Source organism: Lepidochelys olivacea, assembly GCF_965140295.1.
Source record: "Lepidochelys olivacea isolate rLepOli2 genome assembly, chromosome: 25".
Classification (NCBI taxonomy): domain Eukaryota; kingdom Metazoa; phylum Chordata; order Testudines; family Cheloniidae; genus Lepidochelys; species Lepidochelys olivacea.
The window spans coordinates 18,933,134-18,956,214 of NC_140435.1; the positions used below are offsets into that span (position 1 = coordinate 18,933,134).

Consider the following 23,081-nt stretch of genomic DNA (forward strand, 5'->3'; position numbering starts at 1 on the left):
TCCTGCCATAGCCTGGAAAAAATATATTTGTGAACGTATAAGGGATACGATTCCTTTGGGGTCCAAGGCCTCTAGCTGGCTGCCTGCAACCCCAGCCTGCTGCACCTGAGAGGAGAGCAGAAATGTAATTAGCTGATCTTTATAAGAGAGGGAGAGACTCCAGAAAGCTGAGGGCCAGGGGCTGTTCCCCTAACGGACTGCTGCTGGAGCCACTGCAGAAAGGAATTGCTCCAGAAACCAAATGGGCAGAATGGAGACTGTGGGAAGTCCTGAATTATTGAGGCTCTGAGGTCAGAGCCAGGAATTTTGGGTTGCTGAAGGTATTGGTGTGAGGGCCAGATATGGGGAAGGGACCACTCCGCCTGCACAGACTTTGAGGGAAGAATCCATGAGGTTTGATTTGTTTTGTTCAGAAGGGTTAAGATAAACAGCAAACCCAGCTGGAAACTGCTTCCCTGGGTTCTTTGAAGGGAGCTTGGACAGAATAACCCCAGGCAGCAAGCTGGCTCTCCAAGAGCAAAACCTGGCCTGGTAAGTAGGAGGAGTGTGCTATAAGATAGGCCCCAACCCTTCGCAGCACTGAATTAAGTTTAAGTTATCTGTGAAGTCCACTGTATTGAATGCTATGTTTATGGATTATTGGGGAATTGGAAGCAACTTCTCTAGGGGGAAATGTGGCCAAAGTAAACCCTGTCAAGTGTTGTGAGCTTCAAAGTTCTGTTCTAAACAACAGGCTAGACATGGAGGATCTTTTGGGACAAAGTGAAGTGGGTTTCCTAGGAAATTCCTCGGGATGAATGTAAATTCACACCACCCGACCCAGCTTTCTGAAGCTATGCCTTGAGGACAGAACCGCTGTCTGCTAATTACTACTCCAGAATCTGAAGAGCTAAAGCCCGAGCAGTAGAAAGGAGAGCGTGACCGATTCACGGTGGTTCCTTTTTTGAACTAAAGCTGTTATGAACTCGTAACCACACAAAACCCCTGGGGGTTTGAAGGACTGTCCACCGGCCAGAGCCCTTGCTGGCATTAGGGGTGATCTCTGGTGAGCTCATTAGCATGCATGCAGGCTCTTTTAATGTTTTTAATATGTTTTCTGTGTACTGTTTTCACCTTAGAACTAGACGTGCTTGCTTGGAAAGAGTCGAGTGGTAACAGAACCGTCGGCAGTTATGCTGCTTATTGCCTCTGTAGAGAAAGCAACGTGCAGACGCTAGGTTAGGCCGTCTGATTGGCTGGGGCTATTGCGGCATAGGCAGGGAACCGTGCAGCCGGGACATACCCCAGTCAGGAGGGAGAGAAATGCGGGTCTCCGCCCAAGAGAGGTGAGGCCTGCGGAGCTGGGCCCCTAAAAGTGGGTGACCTTACTAGATCACTCTAGAATTTACAGATCAGTTTTTCTGATCATCAGCATGTCCATGACCTGCCCATACCCCCGCAGGGCAGACTGTACCAGCAAACACTGCTGACCCCTGCCCAGCCCCTGTGAGGTTTTGGGACAGACATGGGCAGCTGCCCAGCCAGCACGGCCTAACTCCATTTGCATGCTGTATGCCTGTTGGCTAAAACACCATCAAAATCACATTGGGCTTTCCCTTTGAAAAAGCCTGATTTTGCAGGCAGGGAGCCACTGCCATAAAACTGTCCTGTAAACCCTGCCACCACCTGCTTACAGTGGAGGCTGCTAAATAGGCAGGACAAAGAAATCCTCGTTCAGGGGGCCACAGGCCAGGATAACTCTCCCCTGTCCCCCAAGGCCCTGATGATTCCTAGCGTGCTATCAGGACGCCAGCCACGTAGCAGCGAAGTGATGAATAGAGACCAATGGAAAAATCTTATGGTACCTTGTGGGACCTAGGTGCTGATCATTGTCACTTGGCTCCTGCTAGCCAGACACAGGTCCCAGGAGAACCAGACACACTCCCCTTCTCTACACATCATAAATCACCCAGAAAGGGGACTGACCAAGGCTGTGGCTTGCTCCTGGCCACTCTCCACACTAGCTCACATGCTCCTGCCACAACGTAAGCTGTGAACGATACACAGTGGATGGAACAACAATAGGTCTTAGGACCGAAGCCTGCGCCTGATAAAGAACTGCCAAGATCTCAGCACAAGATAATTCCAGGGCACCTTATAAGGAGGAGGAGATAAAAATAGTCGTTGCTGGCTCACAGCTCCCTCCCTGCCGGCAGCCAGATCAATACGTTCATCCCAAGGACACACCAGTGCACAGAAATCCCACCCAGAGGCCTGCGTGTGACAGAGCACATGCGGAGGAGGCAGCTCCAGCCCTGGCTCAGCCTTACCCACAGAACACCCTCTCTCCAGCCACAGGAACCCAGAAGAGGATGTGGCTTGCCAGAGAGGGCAGGGTCAGAGCTGGGATCACATGGGCAAGCTCCCTCCAGGGGAGAGCAGCTGGTTTGGCAGAGCTGCCCACCCAACACCTTCTCCTGCTGGCACAGCCGGAGCTGAGGGGACAAGGATGGGCTGGTGCCATTCTCCGGAGCTCCTCCCTGGGGCAAAGGGATGCAGGCAGGGACCCCGCTCACCCCAGGAGGGGAGATCCTCTTTCCAGCTCCTGGGCCTGCTGGGAAGGGCCTTCTTGCTGCTGCTGCCCCTTGCCAAGCAGCTAATGGTGCAAAACCCTCTTCCGGCCCCCCACACCCAGGCCTCCTGCAAGAGTTTACATCCCACAGAGCACAGGGAGTGGGAGGCTTCCAGGCCTCCCTTGGCAGAGGCTGACTAGGGAGGGGGACCACCCAGCTGCAGAGAGATCTGGGCTGCCTGAGCATTCCAGCCAAAGCACTGCACAGGCCTTTGCTGCTCTGGGTGGGCTGCCAGCCAGCCCCTTGCAGGGGGAGGAGCAGAGATGTCAGCAGAGAGCAGACCCATTGTATGGGTGGCTCAGGGCAACCCGGGGTACTGGAGTTCTTTCCCTGAATGGTTACTGGGGCTGGGGTGTCCTGGGGGAGAACAGAGATGGCACAGTCACTGTCAAGCCAGCAGCTCCTCCCAGCCTGGTGCTGCCACCTCGGACTAGAGGGGAGCTTGGTCCCAGGGCCCAGTCGGGTGCCTGGAGCGAACAGCCATAAGCCAGCGCTCAGTTCTGGGGCATTCCGGCTGGGGAAGGAAGCAGCATCTTGGGGCTGCCGGCTCCTTGAGACACTGGGCTTACAGCAGCTACACTGAAAAACCTGCAAGGAATGTGGGCCCCTGATAGTCAGGGGTCAGCTTCAGACCCTTGGGTGGTTCTTGGGCCGTATGTAGCCACAACATGATTAACCAAGGGGAAGACCCAGACCTGCCCCCTTCCCCGTCTAGGGAAGCCCAGGAGAGGGACACCAGCCCCACCCCCAACCTAGGGGAGTTTTTTGGTCACACAGCAAGCGCAGGTGCATCCCAGGCAGAGGAAGCAGCAGCCCCTTCTCACCCACGGGGCTCAAACCCTGATTTCAGGTGGCTGGAAAGCTGCTGTTTCACCACATCCTCTCCCCCTCCTTCCCCCCACAGGCCCCACACAAGCCTGGCCGTACCTGCGCCCGCTGTCTGTAGGTGACAAGGAGGTTTCCCAGCTGTGCCTCCATGAGGTGGACATGGATCTCATTAGCGTGGGGAAGGACTCCCCATCCTCATGCCGCTCCGGTCCTTTACCCTGCTCTGCCTGGCACCCCCCTGCAGGGGGGCTATCCGGGAGCCCTGCCGCACAGGAGCAAGCAGAGTCACTGTTCAGGAAATGGCAGCTGGCCTCCCTGTACTGCACTGAGCCGGAGATGGGATCGGGGCAGCCAATGCCCACAAGTGTTCGCTCCAAGCCTCCAGGCTTCTCTTCCGGTACAGGACAGCCTGGCGCCCCCTGGCCTGTCCGTTCGGGCAGCATTGCCATTGCTGGAATCACACAGGCCTCTGGCAGGTTCAGCAGCCCCAGGTCTCTGTAATACTCTGTGTCATGGAGAGCTAAGTCTATGGAGAGGAGATCCTCAGTACTGCTGTGCACGCTGCCCATCAGGGCATCCAGCTCCGGAGACGACGCATCTTCCTGCCAAGGGAGCAACAGTTTAATACCTTGGGAAGAGACCAGGCACAGCAGAGCATGGCTGGGGCAGACCATGCAGCCCGGGCCTCAGAAAGGGGCATGCTCCCACTCACACTAGCTTCCCTTTCACCTCTTGTGACAAGCCAGGAGACAGCTGGGCCCATCCAAAGGCAACTAATCCCTCCCTCCTGGGTTTTGGAATATTAACACTTAACATGTTGTCCCTGATACCTTGGAAACACACCCAGTCCACCTCACCTTCTCCTGTGGGGGAGATATCACTATCGCCCTGTGACACACAGGGACTGGCAGGACACGGGGAAGAGGCACAAAGGGCTGGAGTTAGGCTTTCTGACAATTATGGCTTATCACCTGGCTGGCTTTGAGGACTGAGACGTGAGATTTTTGTGTTGCTGCCCGCACCAAGAGCAGGGCTCTGGTACCTTTCTGCACTTTGCCTCGGGACAGGCACTGCAGGCCCAGAGCAGGGCAGTCGCTGGTCTCAACTCTGGAGGGCGAAGAGCAGGGCACAAAGGGCTTCTCTGGTGGGTGAATTGTGCTGCCATCTTAGCATGGGAGTGCCTAATGCTTCTGCCCTGTGGCATGTGGCATTCCTGTGCCTGACTCCCACTAATGCCAAGGGAAGGGGAGTGCGTTATTTCCCCCTGCACAGGGGAAGTACATCTCCCAAGCCCTCCAGGCTCCCCAGTAGCCCTGCTCTCCAGTCTCACATCAGTGCAAATCCTCCAGGACATTCTTCCCTTCTCTGCAGGAGACCGAATCAAAAGCTTTCGCTGCTGCAAGGCCAGAGGGTGGGGGATACAAATGCTGGCTGGGGGCTGGGCTGTCTAACCTCTGACCCCTTTCACTTGGATCCAGACCCAAAGCCAAGGGCTTGAGCATCAGGTCTCTGCAAGTGAAGCCATTGGCTGAGCAGAGCAGCCTTGGTGCAGCAAAATCTCACTTTCGCCAGAGAAACAACCATCCATCCACAGTACCCTGTGGAGAACAGCGAGACTGCCACCAGGGCAGAGGCAGTCCCAGGGACCTGATGCTTCCAGCGGGGACTGTGGATGGGAGCAGAGGACAGACAGGACACTGGACACTGTGCTAAAAGGGAGGGGGACTCCCAGTCCAGAGCCCTCCCCACAGGGCTGCCTACCTAGCCCCTGCATAGCTGGAGACTGCCCACTCAGCACTCTCACCCACAGGACAGTGCTTTGGCAGCAGAACTGTAGGCCACACTTGCCTTTTCCTCTGCCATGCTGGTGAAGAAGACTTCATCCTCAGCAACCAGGGATGGGGAGAAGGTGTCTGGGCTGCTGCAGTCTGACGTGGGGATGCCGCTGGCAGCGAACTCCCGCGAGCATGGCTTGCAGTCTGACCCTGCAAGAGAGAGAGACGGTCACGGTCGCTCAACAAGAGGGAAACGGGAACAGCCACAAGGGCAGCGGTGGGTCAGATGCACCCACGCAGAGCGAGTGCAGAACAGGGCAGCCCCAGTGTCCGACACATGGCGCGCAGCCCCCTGGGCTCCTACGTGGTGGCCGTGCCAGGGGCCATTGTGACCTCAGCAGCCATCAGCCCGGAGCCAGCTAGAGAATGGCATGCCATGGCCACCTCGCTGCAGGTGCACTGGAGATGCTGCAGTCTGCCCCACTGAGGCCCTCGGGCTGCTAACGAGATGCCAGCGCAGCTGGGCAGAGGTTAAGCTGCTGGTGGCAGAAGGCAGACACTGGTCCTGCGTTCCCCATGGAGGGCTGTAGGGCACTAGATACAGACAGCAAAGCCCTAGAAAGGAGACAGCACAGTAAGTGCCAGAACTTGCCCAAGCCAGGGTCAGCTGGGCGCCCTCCTTAGCCCTTTGCACAGAGACCAGGGGAGCTAAGGAGGAAGCCCCAGCGAGATGAGTCAGCCACTGGCTAAAGAAGGCCCAGGCACTGCAAGCTGAATGCTGACCCGTCTCAGGCCAGGCCCAGCCCTTCCCCCCAGGCTGCTCATTTGGACGTGTCCTTTCAAAGAGGGTTTACCCCCGAGAAGCACTGCCCCAGCCTGGACCCAGACCCAGGCCAGCTCCCGCCCCAGCGTATGACCTCCCTGTCCGCCAGCCACATTATGCCATGCGGGATTCACTGTTTCCTCACCAAGGACGTCAGAGAGGAGTTGGGCCTGCCCTGTGCACTGGCCCAGCACCAAGTCACACCCAAGCAGCAGCCAAAGAGAGCACCTCCACGGAGGAATGAATTTTAAACAATAACCTGAGCACATGGGCCATTAATTGAGCCAGATGGTGATCAACTTGGGGCCTTGGTGGCCAGGAGATCTGGCCGTGACAGAGGGAGGGGATGAGCAGAGTCTCCACGGCCCCTACAACAAACAGCCCAGGTGCCTGCATCCTGGTGCAGCAGGAGCAGGGCATCTCTGTGGGGCACACGGGGCCTGCACATCCCCCAAGGCCTGGCGTCCCTGCCCCAGGGAGGGTGCAGCAGGGAGAGCCCAGGGCACACGGGGCCTGCCTGGAGAAGACAGAACGTATATCTGCTAAATTCAGTATAAAATCAAATGGCACGAGACAAGGAATCTGTAACCAGACGCCTCTGAGCGTGATCAGGCCCTGACTGAGCCAGGGGAGCCACCAGCCATCTAGCTGGGCACTACGTTCCTCCCTGGCACAAGGCACTTGTGATGAACTTGGCCCCTTCTCTCCAATGCTATGTCCCCATCACCTGCCCTAGGACAGACAGCAAGCGTGACACCCTGACAGCAGAGACAGCGATGGGCTGTGGGGAGGCCTGCACTGAGAAAGCCAAATGTCAAACTTAATTATCATACACATTGTAAGGAGAGTGATCACTTTAGATAAGCTATTACCAGCAGGAGAGTGGGGTGGGAGGAGGTATTGTTTCATGGTCTCTGTGTGTATATAATGTCTGCTGCAGTTTCCACAGTATGCATCCGATGAAGTGAGCTGTAGCTCACGAAAGCTTAGGCTCAAATAAATTGGTTAGTCTCTAAGGTGCCACAAGTCCTCCTTTTCTTTTTGCGAATACAGACTAACACGGCTGTTACTCTGAAACCTGTCATTGCTGGGGCTGTAAATGCAGTATTTCTGCCCCAGAATGTGCCTGTTCCCTGCTCCCTCGTGGCCCAAACGGGGAGCTCGAGCCCTTCCACTCGCAAACTGAAATTCCCCTTCGCCGCCAACGGGTGATAAATATTATGCAGAATGTCTCCTGTCCCCCCAGACCTCCTTAGGCAGGGCCCCTCCATAGGGCAGCGCAGCGGGATTGGCTGCAGTTCTGCTGCATGGAAATGTCTCCTTCGCTCGTGATCCCCAGGGAACAGGGGAGTGCTTGTGATGGGCTGTAACTCTCCACAACGTGCCTCACAAGCACAGAACGTCTCCACTGGCCCCAACCCAGTGATACGTAAGTGAATGCGGCTCCTGAATGAAAGCTGAGAGCGGGGGGGCGGGCTGAGAGATGCAGGGCAGCCCTAGGGCTATGGGAAGCTTTCTTGTGGGACCTCCATGGCTCTCAGGAGGGGAGCCCCAAATTTCAGCTCTCGGGGAGGAAGCAGGGCTACTCCTCTGACCAGAGCTACACAGACCTTCAGGGATTGAAAATCTAAATCATGAGCCAAGCAGGGCCCCCAGGCAGGTCTTGTCCTGCGAGCAGCTGAAATGCCACACTCCTTAACTCCCCCTCCACTGCACCTTGGCAGGGCAGCGCCTACAACCATCATGGGAACCAGCCGCCTTCACGTCCCCTCCTTGCTGGCTCGGGTCTGGGTTCACTGATCTTCTGCCCCACTTGTTCTCTTTCCAGGGTCCGGCAGGCTTCCCCATCCCCAGCGTCCCCCTGGTGGCAGCGGCACCAGCTCACCGGGCACAGCAGCACGTGCCTGAGCAGAGGCTAGGGCAGGCAGCCAGCTCGCGCTCCGCCAGCCCGCTCTTCCCAGGATTGCTACAGCAGGCGACTTACTGTCGCCATATTGTGAGGCCTCAGGCCTCTGTCTGCAGCCACAGTAAGACAGCAGCAGCCAGTAGCTAAGCAGCAGAAAGTCACATCCTCACATTCCATCTAAATTACGGTACATTAAAACAAGGTCATAGCAGGCTGTTAAGAAGGAGGCTCCTGACCTAAGATCACCCACCATCACCAGAGAACGAAACAGATCTTAAGATGGTTAAAGAAAACTTAGTTTGATAGCGTCTGTCTGGCAAGAAATCACTTATCAATAGTTGTGCTTGTAAAATCCTCATTTCTTTATTGTTTTATCTTTATGGTCCCCACTTCTCTATTGTTTGTCTGTGTGATCTCTGTCTGGTTCTTTGATTGTTTCCATGGGTGGCGGATAGCATAGGCAAGGGGAGGCTTTGTCTCCCCAAACAGCCTGCTGTGGCCCCACCCCCAGGCCAGCATGCCTCCTGCAGCAACTGGGGCCACCAGGCAGCTGCTGCTGGGCCGTGCTGCCTGCCTGGCACTGGCCACCCAAGCATCGGGACTGGGGAGCTCCTGGAGTCCTGGGGCTGGGGGCACGGTGACCATGCTGCCCGGCCACCTGAGCACTGGGGCTGTGGCGTACTGGGGCTGGGGCCCCGCCCCCCCACCTGTCTGTCCGTCCGTCCGTCACTGGGGCGGGGGGGGGCTGCGGTGGGGGTGCTTTGGGCTCCTGCAGGGGAGAGAGAAGTTGGTAGGGGCAGAGCCTTGGGCACAAGGGGAAGGACCGGGGGTTAGCCTCCTCGGGCAGCCGGGTCACCGGCCACCCGTGATTGTTTCTGTCTGTTACATAATTAATTTTGCTAGGTGTAAATTAATTAAGGTGGTGGATGATTAGGTTAGAGAATTTTGTTATAGTATGTTAGGATTGGTTAGTAAAAATTTAGTAAAATGATTGGTTAAGGTACATCTAAGCCGGACTCAAGTTTTACTATATAAATTGGGGTCCGAAAGGAAGTTCTTTGGGAACCAACTCCAGGACAAAGCCCCAAGAACAAAGCTGCCAGACCTCAACACTCTGCCAATGACACAGTGCAGAAGCTGGAGTCCCCAGATGACCTGATCCTGACTGGCCATCAAGAAAAGTTCATCTGTCTTATTGGGAGTGGGAGTGGTGAACATTGTATGTTTAGTGTGTGCATTCTGTTTTGGTGATTGTTAATAAATAGAGGTTAAGTAGGAGATTACTGTATAAGGCTCTTTCACTGATAAAAGACCCCGTAAACCTGCAAAAGATTAAGCCCTGAGTCCACAGGGAATGGATGGGTGCTCTGAGTCCACACGGAATGGGTGTGTGCTCTGAGTCCGGAAGCAGTAGAGCCTAGAGCCCACGGAGGGGTAAATTAGTGCCTTTCTCCTGGAGCCCTAAGAACTGGGAAAGGGTTGGGGTGCCCAAATTAACCAGGTTACGCCTTGAGCACTAGGTAGAGGTGGGATGCCCTAGAGCGTGCACGTGACAGAGAATTTTGTGCGGGTAACATCACACGCTACAGCAGGCAATTTCCATGGCATGTGACCTGCACTGTTCTCCCAGCCCTCCGTGAGCCCACAGGCCCCTGCACCTGTCAGCCGGGAGGAATCCCATACAGGCATTCCAGTGGCCTTCTCCACAGAACAGATTCCCAGAGACTCCAAAGTGACACTGAAGAAAAGGGGCTCAGAGCCCAGATCAGCTACACCCAGAGACAACTCTGTACATCAAGGAGAACATGGCTTCCACCAAGGAATGCCCTTGGGCGCTCCCCCATCTCCTCTCCTCGCTGGCCAGGGTTCTTCAGCATTCCGACCAAATGAGGTTCTGTTCTCCATAAATACACAGCTTCACCATGTATGTAACCTGCTTTCACCTGGATAGTCCTGGACTGTCCCAGAGAAAGATGGGCTTGTTCAGCACCCACAGATTTCACCCCCACCCCGATGGGTTCCACAGAGCAGTGCCAAAGGCACTCAGAACAACAGGGTGCAAGCTGTTTTCTACCAGCCTGGTCACTTGCATCTGCATCCTTGGCTGGGGAAGGATTTCTCCTGGCTCCTGGCATGAAAGCCTATTATCAGTGTCCGCAGCCCCACACATGAATACTGCAGGAATGAAAAGCTGTTTCACAATAAGTCCCAACAGTGAAAGATTCACTGTCCTTGAAAAGAGGAAATTAGCATTCTCAGCTAAAGCACATAAAGAGTAGTCATGGACAATGCCCTGTTCCAGAGCTGGATTGCAGATAGTTGTCACAAGCTTTGAGGCACTTCTCAGGGGCTTATAGTCCTATGAGTTTGCTCGAGGGTCCACAGACAGCTGCCCTCCGTGGGAATTTAAGATTTAAACACGTCCAACAATTTTACTTTCATCCTTTATTCTTAAAGGCTACAGCCCAGGAGACTTTGTAGGTGTGAGACTAGAGCCATACGCTGGGGTTCTAATGACAGCCCTGAGCAGCATGGAAGGATTTCATACTCTGGTATCAGAACGCTCCTACGTCCGTGTCCTCTGCACTGTAGAGTGTTTGTGTGTGAGAGAAAAGCGTGTGTATGCACACAACCTGATAGCTCATTGAGAAATAAAACAAAGGCTTGACATGGTTCGTGGTACAATGCATCATCCAGCTGACTACAGCACATTCCTATGTAGCGAGCCACACAGAAAATGTTAACCATGATCTCTAAACCATGGCATGACTCATGAAGAATTCAGATGCCATCTCTAAGGAATACACTGGACACAAGCCAGGCCACCAGACCAAGCATTGTGGTAGATAATTTAAGGTACAGTCTCTTGCTTTGTTCTCTGCAAGAGGCCGAACGCTCCAGCTGACCCAACTGGGCAAACCAACTCTGCAAGGAATACCACAACACACTTCAAAATCTAAATCAAACAAAGTATTCTGTAGATCTCTATTTCTGACCCCGTATCTGACACCAGGAAACCTGAACTAACTATTGTAAACTTGTTTAAATTCACTGTCTGCAATGACAACACTACGCATTTCATGCACATGGTTCATTTTTTAGACTAGGCTGGCTTGATGCTCTTCTACACACGCAGGACTGTCCAGCATTGAACTGGGTGATGAGTATACAACCAGCCTCAAGATGGGTAAGCCCTACAGAACTGTCCTAGAGTAAGCATACAACCTCCCTCTGCATGCCAATGCATTACATGGAACTTGGCATGCAATGATGTAGCTATTTGATGGCTGTTAACCTTTCCTTCCTGAATCTTAAGAATTCAGTGTTCCTTCCAGAGACTTCAAATTATAATTGCTACCAATCAGCAAGTGTCTGGCAATATGCATTTTTAATTTTATTTTTTTCCCATATGTATTGATTGATTCATATGAGAGAAAAAATCCTAAAAGATTACACTGAAATCCCACATAACAGACTTTTGAACTGAATCTATTACTTATGGGCTATCAGCATAAACACCCCCATTAAAATGTTCCAGGATTTCTAAAACCTTTTGTTTGCTCTGTCACAGGGCTGTGCTGGACTATTTAGTAGGTAGCAGGAGGAGCGGAGGTGACATCTCACACTTCGTCATGTCACAAATCTAAATCAAGCTGGCTGGCTACAGCACAGACATTGGGCTGCGATTAAATAGGCAGGTAGTTGGATGCCCCATGTGACAAAAGCCATTGAGAGACTCCTGACAGACAGGGTTAGACACGGAAGTAGACCCTCACATGGACCTGGATTGCATTCGCCCTTTTGGCCACAGCATCGCATTGGGAGCTCATCTTTGGGTGATTATCCGCCCCAAGTCTTTTTCACAGTGACTGGCCTCTGTGCCAGATACGCCACTTGCAGGAGGGACTGCTAAGCTGCCAGTGCCCAAGGGGATGGAAGCAAGTTCTGTTTTCATAATGAGAGCTGCCTAGAACAAGGGAAGAAAAACGAAGCCTCTTGTTTGTGCCTCCTTTGAAACAGGGGACCTTCTCTGAAAGTGAATGGGCAGGGCCCCACAGGTAGCCAGCTGCAGGGACCAGGCAGTCACTGCAGACTGACACGTGTTTTGCTTCCACACCGATGTGGGTGATACCTCCGAGTCACATGGGTCGAAGTTAAACCAATGAAGTGTTTTCCTCTAACAGCAGGAGTCACGTCCTGCCTGCCGGAGCCACTCCAGAAAGAGGCCCATCGCTCCTGTACAAGGCGGCCTTCAATCTTCAGTGCTGAAGTGGAACCCTGGAATGGAACCAGCACCCTTGGAATCCTGGAAAACATTCAGCTTGTTCTTCTCGTGCCATCCCGGGGCTGGGGATCTGGACAGAGACACAGACTGCAGCCAACGTAACTTCTCCACCCCACAGCACAACATAGATCCTCTCTGGGCATTGCAGACACCCTGTTCAACACTCAATAAATCAGTCCTGCAGACCAACCCCCATAAACTTCATAACACAGCCCCGCACAGCAAGGCATCATTACTCAGCAGCATATAGAGCGCAGAGCTATAGGGCTGGGAGACCATTTTAGGCAATGTGTGCACAGCCAGACATGACAAATTAAACCCCACGCTACCTTTGCAGTGACTCCTTTCTAGCTAGTACCATGGAGAGGGACGAGGTGAAGGGGTAGCCAAGTAGCAAAGCCATCCGCACACTCCCCAGCAAACCCTCCCAGGAGCCAAAGACTAAGGAAACAAGAGGAGCCTTGTCTGATGCCCTGAAGGTCAGACTGGCTTCATCCAACTGCCAGGAGAAGCAAATGCCCTGAGCCAGTGCAGACTGTGGACCACGGGTGTCATGTCACATCAACCATGTTCATCTAATCCAGCGGTTCACAACCTGGGCGCCACAGCCCCCTGGGGGTCCGTGAGCAGGTTTCAGGGGGTCTGCCAAGCAGGGCCAGCGTTAGACTGGCTGGGGCCCAGGGCAGAAATCCCAAGCCAGAGCCTCACCATGGCGGGGCTGAAAACCAGTAGTTGTAGCATAGGTGGGCCATGGAGTCTTTATAGCATGTTGGGGGGGTGCGGGGGGCTCAGCAAGAAAAAGGGTGAGAACCCCAATCTAATCCATGTAACACAAGCAGCCCCGAGAGTCCCTCCCAGGACAGTTTCCTACTAAGCCAGCACCGCTATCAGCCACACCCAATTGGTCGCTATGCGTAACAGATTGGCACGCGGTCAGGCGCACCACATTCGCAAACCAGCCTCTGAAATTGCATTCCCACATTTTGGCTGGGCAGACTGGTGTGCACACAAGAACCAGCTGGGCGAGACCAATCCACACTTGCGCAGAGCAGCCACTCAGCAACTGCTGAGGAGATCCGTCGTCCTTTGCTGAGCGGGAGGGGTTTCCTGGCCCCAAGGAAGCCCCCAAGTAGCCTGGCAGGAACCCAGAGGCAGGATTCCCCTCCTACACCTTCCTGACTCCAACAGCACAAGTGAGAGCAGGACAGGCCCAGGTGGGACTGAGTGACCCTGGAGCAACAGTGCGGGGCAGGACTAAGACAGGTGCCTGCCAAGCACAGGAGTGGCCTGCGTGGCAAGGGGCATCCACAGTGCCACTCTGGGAGAGTTGGACAAGTCCATGGCCCTGCACGGGGCAGGAGGCGCCGCATTAGGCTCCCCGCACTCAACAGCACTCTGAGTAGGAACCTGCAGCCTCTGGGCTCAGCGCAGTCGCCAGCCCTGTGCCATGTCTATACTGCGGGCCCTCTCATGGTACCGCTACCAGGCTGAAGCTGTGCTCCTGTCGTATCGATGCGACAGAGGGTTTTCCTCTCTGAGGCAGAAGAATCTTTCCATCAACCTGGCTGTGTTGTCAGGGGGGCTTAGGTCACAAAACGTGTCCCCTCCCTGAGAGCCGTAGCTCGGGCCATCTAATTTTGAAGCATAGACCAGGCCTTGGGCTCTGTGTGTTTTGCTCCTTTGTAAAAGATGCAGGCTCCTCGGGGCAGGCAGGCCCAAAGCGGCAACAGCTGGAGGGGTGGGGAATCGGATAGACACCTCCGGCACTCAGCAGCAGCTCGCACCTTTGCTCAGCCGGAGGCTGGAGATGAGATGACAGAGTGACGCTCTCAAGAGCATTCACTGTTTGCTTAAGGAAACATTAAGCAGATTAGGACTGTGGTTGCTTAATGCGCCTCTGGCTGGGAACCATAAAAGGGTACTGCTGCAGCGAGCGAGCGCCTGGCCGTGGAATCCCCAGAGCGAGTTTGTGGGGAAATGGTCTCTGAGTTCCCTAGGACTGGAAAGGGCCCCACCAGCAGCCTGGGAGCCTGGTTTGATTTAAGGCTCAGCCACAGCCTGGCTTCATGGCTGGCACCCGGTACCATAGCGTAGCTCCTGCACAGATAGAAGGGAAGGAACATGCAGCACGACAGGACAGTTTGGGACCTGTGTAAATGCACAGCAGGTAGGAGAGGACAGGCCTGTGACCTGGGTGAATCTGCCCCCAGGTCCCAAAGGACAGGACAACACTGGAGCCTCTTCCACTCTGTACCACTGGCTCAGGCTATCTCCCTGCGCCCCTCAGCCCCTAGGGCTGGCCGAGGCCAGGAGTGTCCCGTCTCCGGGGGCACGCAGAAAGGCATGCAGGCCTGTAGCCCCTCTCTGGATCTGATGATATCGAGACAGGCTGAGCAGGTTCCACGCCATTAAAGCAGAGTCTGGGTGTAAGTACCAGGAAAACCCCACCACAAGGGGTTAAATCCCCACCACCACGAAGGATTAAAGCCCAGTCAGTGCAGCTCTTGCTGCTGCCTCTGACAAACCAGTCCCTGGTTCTTTGCAGCCTGGACTACCAGGTGAATCCAATGTGAACGCTGCACTTGCCTAGTGGTTAGAGCAAGACAGACTGTCAGGGTGTATCCCCAGCTCTGCCACTGACTCACTATATGACCTTGGGCAAGACATTTCCCCCTAGCTGGGCCTCAGTTTCCCCCCACTCAACAGCGTGCAGGGTTTTGTGAGGCTCAGTGAATGAGTGAGGGAACCGTCTGGGGAGGAAACATGCTGGAGAAAAATCAAGAGCGCACATTCCATATGCGCAGCTCAGGGTCTCCACATCTCAGGCATTCTCCCCACTTTCTTTTTTCTAAAAGGCAACACCAGACACTGTGAAGAAAGGCAGAGCTACCACACCATGTAATCTTTCCACGAGGCAGGAATGGCTGGGCCCCTGGACTCCTGGACACTTATAACACTTATAACAGCAGCAAGTTTAAGGGAGAAAAAGAACGATCAAGAAGCCACCTTCTGGCCCCAAAGCCAACCCTTTACAGGCTGGCTCTCCGGATTATTAGCGCTACAGACTAAGATAGCTGTAGAGTGCGCAATAAACCTGCCGCGCCGGGGGCTCTGAATGAGTGTGACCCCTTGGTGCGTGTGCCAATGCCATGCGTGAGCAGCCCTTCGCTGTGGCAGAGAGCAGCTCATGAGGGCTGGGCCGGGGGAGTGGAGACAAGCTGTCTGACTCTAACAGTAACTTGCAGCCATACACTGGGGAGTCTCCAGCCGTTCCTCCAAGCTGTGCCCAGGCCTCGCTGTTGGGCTCAGGCAGGGCCAGCTGACTGCTAAGGAAACAAACGCACACACACGTTAGGGAGACAGGCAGCAGGAGGTCCCGGTTGGGTTCCCTCTGGTCCCTCCTGGGCGCCAGGGCAACATGGTTCCTGGCTGTATATTTGCTAGGTCTTTGTCCAGTTTAGTTTAAATTCTTCCAAGCATTGGAATTCCCCCCAGAGATGATTACCCAGCAGGATCCATCTGAGCGAGCTCCAGCCTCCGTTTCCCCATCACGGAGGGGTGTAGCCCCACATAGCACCCTCGGGACCTCCCCCTCCCCGTAGGAATCACTCTTCACGCAGTGGGCCCAGGGCCAAGTGACATATGCTCAGCTTCTTCCTCTTTCCCCTAAATCAGCCTGCTGGGTGCTGTACTCTAGCTTCCTTCAGCAAACACCCCCATGTCGTCATGGGTTCCAGACCCTTTCTGACCGCGCTGGGTCAGGATTTCCGTCAGCAACTGCTACTGTTGAACCAGTTTGTTTTCCAGGCACGGTGCTCGCTCCATTCGTGCTGCTGAACCAAACACCCGCTGTCCATTTTCTGAGGCTGGTAGCTGCTTCACCTACCCTACTCTGCTCCAGGCTCGAGAGACCCAGAAGACAACCCAGTGCCCTTTCCTCCTCTCACTCCTTGACACAAATCCCCTGCTCCCTCCCCACAGGCCAGCCGCCAACCACGTGGGGGCAGCCGCTGGGCAGGGGGCAGAGAGGAGCAAAGTGCTGGCTTTGTTCTTTAAACCAGCTCCACTTCGACTACGAACTTGCCAGGGTCCTGCTGAGAAAGGCTCCCAGAGAATCTCACGGGGGTATTCAGCGCCAGGGCACAGGAGATGTGCTTGGGAGAGGCTGTGTATGTAACCCTGGCTCCCGAGTTCCCCAGTAGCTAGGGTCTGACACCGATGCGGTTAACAGGCGGTCCCCACGAGATGAGCGCTTAGAGCCCACACCACATGGCTCATGAAGGATTTGTGTGCAGGGACTTCTCTCATTCACCAGCTGGCGCGCGCACGAGTCCTTTGTGACACGCCAGAGACGGCGGCACGTCGGTGGTGGATGGTGTGAGCCCAGTACCGTTTGTGTCTGTCACACTGATAAAGCACCTTGAAAGGTCCCAGATAACTTGCGGGGAGGGAAGTGGGGGATTCAGATGCATTTTGAGCGTCCGGTTCCTCTGCTGTTGGCCCAGAAAAAGGGCATCTCCAGCCGCAGCACAGACCTGCAGGGCAGAGCTGAGCTACAGCTGAACATCCTGTGCACATGCCACAAATGGACAATCTGTTCGAGGCAGTGCTGTGTTGTGTGCAGAACCTACAGTGCTGCAGGAGGGAGGCTGGTGTGAGACAGACATTCTCCAACCCAATGCATAGGGGCCACTTAGTACCATGACATTGCTACAAGGGAGATTTGCTTCATTTGGAAATTAGCAAAATTCAGCTCTCATCAGCTGCCTCAAATCTCCCTGCGCCCCAGCCAGCTGCCAGAGCACATCCAGGTTTGGAAAGGGTTAGCCTGAATCAGCCTTTTGCGAGCCTAGTCCCGTGTCAATTTCTGCTTCCTGCCCAGAATGAATTTCCATGTGTCCCTCAGTTTGAGTCTCAGATCCACCCTGTATCCAAGGCTCATCCACTCAGGAGAGGGGAGTGCTGGGGGAAAAGGCAGGCAGGTATGTGGGGAGAATGGAGCCAGGTGAAAAGGAGGGGGAGGAGCAGGCTGAGAGCTCTGACATCGCAGGTAAAAATACCTGGAAGCATCAGAGCAGCATGGCAGTTGCACACTGTAAATATTCACTGGGGAAATGATGTCTGCATGCGACAAGTCAAGCCCCAAGTGACTGCGAAATTCATGCTCCTCAGGCCTCTGGCTCTAGCTCAGCCAATAGCAACACAACGTTTTCAGAGAAAGTTATGCAGTGTTTGGGGGCTGAGGACCACAATACCAGAATCGGTCTCCTCCGTCACCACTCACTAACACTGCTGGTCTTTGATTTACAAAGGGCCTTACTCGGTTCTGTGTGGCGCGCCATGTTCCCCAAATCACAGGCTGCTCCTGTCAAGTGTTGAGGCTTTGTTAGCCCACAAGTTCCAGGGGGTCTCCTTGAAAGCACAAGATTCAGCCCCTTTGCACACATGGCTCTGGGAGCTGAGCTCTCAGCAGGACATAACCTGCAGCGCTGCCAGAAGTTCACCTGGAGACAGCTGCCTCTATAAACTTTAGGTTCTCCAGTCCTCTGGGAGCAATGAATCAAGTTCATTATCAAACCAGAAGACTGATATTTAACCAATTACCCAGCTGCTAAAAGCACTTAAGGTGCCCTGAAGAGAAGATTAAAGGGAAGGAAAAGCATGAACAAATACTTATGCAGCATCCCCTCCGGCAAGAAAAGTCTCGTTTCTAAACAAACATAAGCCTCTCTGCCAAAGCAAGTCAAACTCCGCTAGCTCCCAGCTTGCTCTGGGTCTGGGTGTCTGCACTGCTCTGCAGCAGTTACCCAGGACCACAGAGCAGGGCTCCAACAGGCATCCAGGGCCCACGAGTGGGATGTTACCTCGCTTAAAGGACCATCTCTTCATCCAGCGCTTTGAGAACGATGGCCAGGAGTGGTTTAGCAGCGAGTCTGCCATCGGGGAGCCTTCTGAGCCCCGTTAGGGGATAAAACCCAAGCGGAAGACAACGATGCAGTCGCTGGAAGTCAGAGCACAGCACGGTCTGAGGCAGCTCTGCAGACTCCAGCCCAGGAGCTGCCAAGAGGGGGGAGTGGAGAAGCCAAGTGTTTTGTCAAAAGTATCAGCTGATAGAAGAGGCAGCCAGAGGGAAATTCTTGAGCTTTATATCTCCCACCTGCACAAAGGAGCCGTGCACACTTCCTGCAGCAGTGAGTGCAGGCAGGATGGGGACATCTAGGATGACAGCTCTGCTCCCTAAGCACCAAGCACTACTCACTGGATTGAAACTAAATACAAAAACAAGCTATTAGCACATTGGTAACTTTCCCCTGGCTGGCAAATAGCTCCCCATTCCACTCCTGGTCACGATGATGATAGCCTGCCAAATCCATCAGCCACTCAATCAGCGCTGCAGGGTCCCGAGTACTCATGCCATGGAAACACCGGATGAACACCACGTGCACACGGGCCTGGCATTTACGGCTTTGGCTGGCAGCGTATCCAAGTGCAAAGGCAGAGCCTGAGTGAGTTCCACGGGGCAGGCCTGGGAAGCCGTCCCTCTGATAAGCCAGCAGCTCTGGGAAGCTCTGCAGCAAACCCACCATCAGCAGGGAGAAACTGCCCCTGGAACAGACTTGTCTCCAGCTCATTTTCCCCACAGCATCTGATCAGGCTAAGGAGGGCCCCCATCGTCAAGCTGCTTCAGATGGAATAAGAGACCTGACCCATCACCCAAAATTTGAGTGGACCCCTTGACTCTGTGCCTGTAACTCAGCCTGCTTCCCCCCACCTCTCCATCCTAGCTGATGCCCCAAAATTTTAGCCCAACCCCTTGGCCCTGTCGCAAGGCTGGAAAAGCAGAGCTCTAGCCATAGGAAGCCTGCCTGAGCTCTAGGCCAGTGGGTCTCAACCTTTCCAGACTACTGTACCCCCTTCAGGAGTCTGATTTGTCTTGCGTACCCCACTTAAAAACTACTTGTTTACAAAATCAGACATACAAAAGTGTCACAGCCACACTACTACTGAACAGTGGTTGGCTCTCTCATTTTTACCATGTAATTATAAAATAAATCAAACGCAATATAAATATTGTACTTACGTTTCAGTGCATAGTATATAGAGCAGTATAAACTAGTCATTGTCTGTATGAAATTTTAGTTTGTACTGACTTTGCCAGTGCTTTTTATGTAGCCTGTTGTAAGATACGGCAAATATCTAGATAAGTTGATGTCTCCCCTGGAAGACCTCCAGGGCATACCTCCCAGGGTACCCCTAACCCTGGTTGAGTACCACTCATCTAGGCCGAGTCTGCTCCCTACAGCTAGGCTCACTACTTCTCAGGTCTCGCTTATGTGGCCGACTCTTTACAAAGTAGAGGACAGGCTGCCTGGGGTGAAAAGACCCTGTCCCTGGCCAGGCCCTGCTCTCAGGCTAGTCTCTCCCAAAGCCCACTTCCCCAGAAGATGCCTTGTGGGAGGCTGTCATAAACATACAGCTAAAGGAGCATAAAATCCCTCCTTTACCTGTAAGGGGTTAAGAAGCTCAAATAACCTCGTTGGCACCTGACCAAAAGGACCAATAAGGGAAGAAGATGCTTTCAAATCTATGGGGGGAGGTTTTGTTTGTGCTCTTTTTGGTTGTGCTCTCTTGGGACAGAGAGAGGGACCAGGCAGGAAAAAACCCTCTCCTAAAACCCTACCTGAAATAAGCATCTAAGTTTACAAAAACTGTAAGTAAAGCAAGGAAATGCATTAGATAATCTTTTGTTTTAGCTTGTGAATTTTCCCTGTGCTAAGAGGGAGGTTTATTCCTGTTTTTTGTACCCTTAAGGTTTTGCCTAGAGGGGAATCCTCTGTGTTTTAAATCTTACTACCTTGTAAAATTACCTTCCATCCTGATTTTACAGAGGTGCTTCTTTTACTTTTTTCTTTATAATAAAGTTCTGCTTTTAAGAACCTGATTGGTTTTTAGTATCCTAAAAACCCAAGGGTCTGGTCTGCACTCACCTTGTTTACCTATTTGGTTAGTATATTATTCTCAAGCCTCCCCAGGAAAGGGGGTGAAGGGGCTTGGGGGGATATTTTGGGGAAACAGGAACTCCAAGTGGTCCTTTTCCTGAATCTTTGTCTAACTCACTTGGTGGTGGCAGCGATACCGTCCAAGGACAAGGAAGAATTTGTGCCTTGGGGAAGTTTTTAACCTAAGCTGGTAGAAATAAGCTTAGGGAGTCTTTCATGTGGGTCCCCACATCTGCACCCCAGAGTTCACAATGGGGAGGGAACCTTGACAGAAACCTTGCTAACCTAAGCCTGTGGAGCAGCAGGCACTGGCTTCTGGAGTCTCCTCAGCCACCAGCTCTGAGCATTTCCCTCCCCAGCCACAGCCAGAGGAGAGAGCAGAGCGGGAAGAGCAGGACAGAGCCCAGAACAGAGAGAGCATTGCCTCAGCTGGGAACGGCCTGGGAGAGAATTGCCTGCACTGTAGAGAGCCGCGCTCAGGGCTGTTTTGACCCCTGGACCGGAGAGCACTCCCCACCCAGGCCCAAGGCCCATGACAGGATCACTTGAACCAGTGAGGGACCAGAGGGACTCATAAGGGCTCCCGTCCTCTCTCACACCAGGCAACAGGCTCCAGAGTCCACAGACATTTCTCATGGCTCCAGGCAGACGCCAGTGGAGCCTAGATGAGCCCTCTTGCTCACCCTGCCACCGGGCGCAGCTTCCAGTCGGGACCTCTCTCCCGCCGCCACAGCATCAGTCCAGGCCTTGTCCCGCCAGTCTGCCGAGCGAGGCCCCGAGGCAGCTAGCAGGGTGTGGCTGCAGCAGGAGCCGGGGGGCTCCTGGCTCTGACCCCAATTCACTGTGTGACTGGGGGTCAGTCACTCCCTGGGCCCGTCTCCACTGCCCCTCCCTAGATCACGGGGCTGGTGACACCACCCCATAGGGGACGAGGTCATTTGCGCTAGCAACATGCCCTGACGTCAGTCCCTGCGCGAGGCTCCAGCTGCCGGACTGCACAGGGCCCAAAGGGCTGGGTCCAGATTGTCATCTGGGTTCCAGGCCAGCTTCTCCTCCAGAATCCCAGCCATGGCTCCAGGGCCCTGTCCTCCCTCAATGCTGCGGGTGGGTGGAGTCCTTCAGGCGCCATGGGGCAGCCCCACAACCTTCTCCTGTCCCAGCCCGTGGCCTGCAGAGCGCAGAGGCCCCTTGCTCCTCCTCTGCTTCGCCACAGTCAGACCAACACCAGCCTCCACCGCTCCTGGAGTGGGGGGCCATGCACGCAGGCCGATGCTGACAGTCCAGCCATCACCCCAGGGAAGAGCCGGGAAGAGCTGACGGTAGCTCCCCTGGGTGTGCTGCCCCCGAGCTGAGGAGCCCAAGGGCTCTGGTTATGCCGGAGGCACTGGGTGCCTGGGGCCTGGCAGCCCTGCCCCTCACCGCTGGAGCGGGTGGGAGGAGAGCTGGTGCCTGGGACTCCTGATGAAGTTACACCTGCGGGCACCTGGGAGCAGCACAAAAGCCCCTCGCCTCAGCTTGGGGGCAGGCGCCTTGGCCAGGGAGAACGGGGGTGGGAGGAGGAGGCGGCGCAGGGCCAGGGCCTGTCTGCAGCCAGACGGCTACCGTGGGAAGCAGGAAGCTGGAGTCACAAGATGCCCAGTTGCCCAACGGGGGGATGACGGGGCCACCCACGTCAGGGTTTCCTGCTGTGTCGCGGGCCGACAGGCCTCTGCGCGGTTGGACGGGCAGTGCTGCCACCTGGTGGCTGGCACGGGCGCCATCACCTCCTCTCACGCCCAGGCCGGCGGCCCTGGGCAGCTGGGGCAGGCTCCTGCCTGCACGGGGGCAGGCTCCAGCCTGCACGCTGCGAACCGAGCGGGGCTTGCGGGTCACTGTGAGACAGAGGGAGAATATGGCCGGCATGTTTCACCACTCCCAGGAGCCAGGGGCAGCTGCAGCATGTGCCCAACCCCCAGCTCCCTCTGCCGCCCCGCTGTGCTGTGACCCCTCTCACCAACACCAGAAACTTCTCAACCTGCGGCCAAGAGCATCTTCCCCGGCCCAGTGCTACCGGATGCCTCAGCTCCCTCCACAGACTGGGGCAGAGGGGAGGCCTCAAGTTACAGCCACTGCCCTCAACCTCTCCCATTACCCCACACATCCTCCTCTAGGCTCAGAGCCCTGCATCCCAGGGGCCTTTGGGCCAGTCCTTGCAGCAGGGCAGCGGGGGGGTGAGGGAGAGTTACAAAAGCCCATGACCCAGCCCTTTTGGCCGGGAGCTAGTCGGTTCTCCCACCAGCCATTGCAACAATCAAACAACGACCCAGGGCCCGGGGGTGGAGGTTGTACAGCGGGACTTACCCAGGACGTGGGAGGCCTCTCCTCAGCACGCTGTGGCGGCGGTCTCTCACCAGCCCATGCCCTGGGCTTCTCCGCCCGGTATCGGGACAAGACACAGCATCAAGGCTCATCTCAGAAATGACAGCAGCCGCTGACTCAGTCCTCTTGCCACTTCCCCTTTCCTGAGTCACACACAAACCCGCCCCTCCTGGCCTGCGATTTGCCCAGACCAAGGTAGCTTAGTTGCTTGCAGACACCTGCAGTGACCCTGCTGGGTGACATGGACAGGAGAGGCCCAGAAGCAACCCAGGGCCGCCCAGGCTGGCAGCTCACAGCACAGCCCGAGTCGGCAGTGGATGTGCAGCCAGCAACTGCCACAAACGGCTTCCTGTTCCGCTCAAAGAGAAACCGCTTTGCACTTGCCTGTGCACAAGTGCTCAGCATCCCACCTCCCTCCAGCACACCTAGGGAGTGGCAAGGCTCCTAGGGGAGGTTGCCTAATACTTTCCAGGATCCAGCCTTGTGCCCTTTTT

At 54.9% G+C, this 23,081-nt stretch overlaps 2 protein-coding genes across 2 annotated transcripts in view; both read right to left on the minus strand.

The window, feature by feature from the left end:
- The window catches only part of ARHGEF18 (Rho/Rac guanine nucleotide exchange factor 18), a 70,692-nt gene extending 66,663 nt beyond the window's left edge, over positions 1–4,029 (minus strand). Inside the window, exon 1 of the mRNA XM_084614519.1 lies at positions 3,540–4,029. Within this exon, the coding sequence (XP_084470645.1) occupies positions 3,540–4,009 (470 nt within the window). The 5' untranslated portion in view covers positions 4,010–4,029. The remainder of the gene's footprint in view (positions 1–3,539) is intronic.
- Positions 4,030–4,381: 352 nt separating this feature from the next.
- LOC311513232 (uncharacterized protein) overlaps positions 4,382–23,081 on the minus strand; it is a gene marked incomplete at its 3' end in the record, with an annotated part of 28,530 nt that continues 9,830 nt past the window's right edge. Inside the window, exons 3-4 of the mRNA XM_084614913.1 lie at positions 5,245–5,425; positions 4,382–4,547 (exon numbers count right to left, since the gene is read on the minus strand). Coding sequence (XP_084471039.1) covers positions 4,382–4,547; positions 5,245–5,425 — 347 coding nt within the window. The remainder of the gene's footprint in view (positions 4,548–5,244; positions 5,426–23,081) is intronic.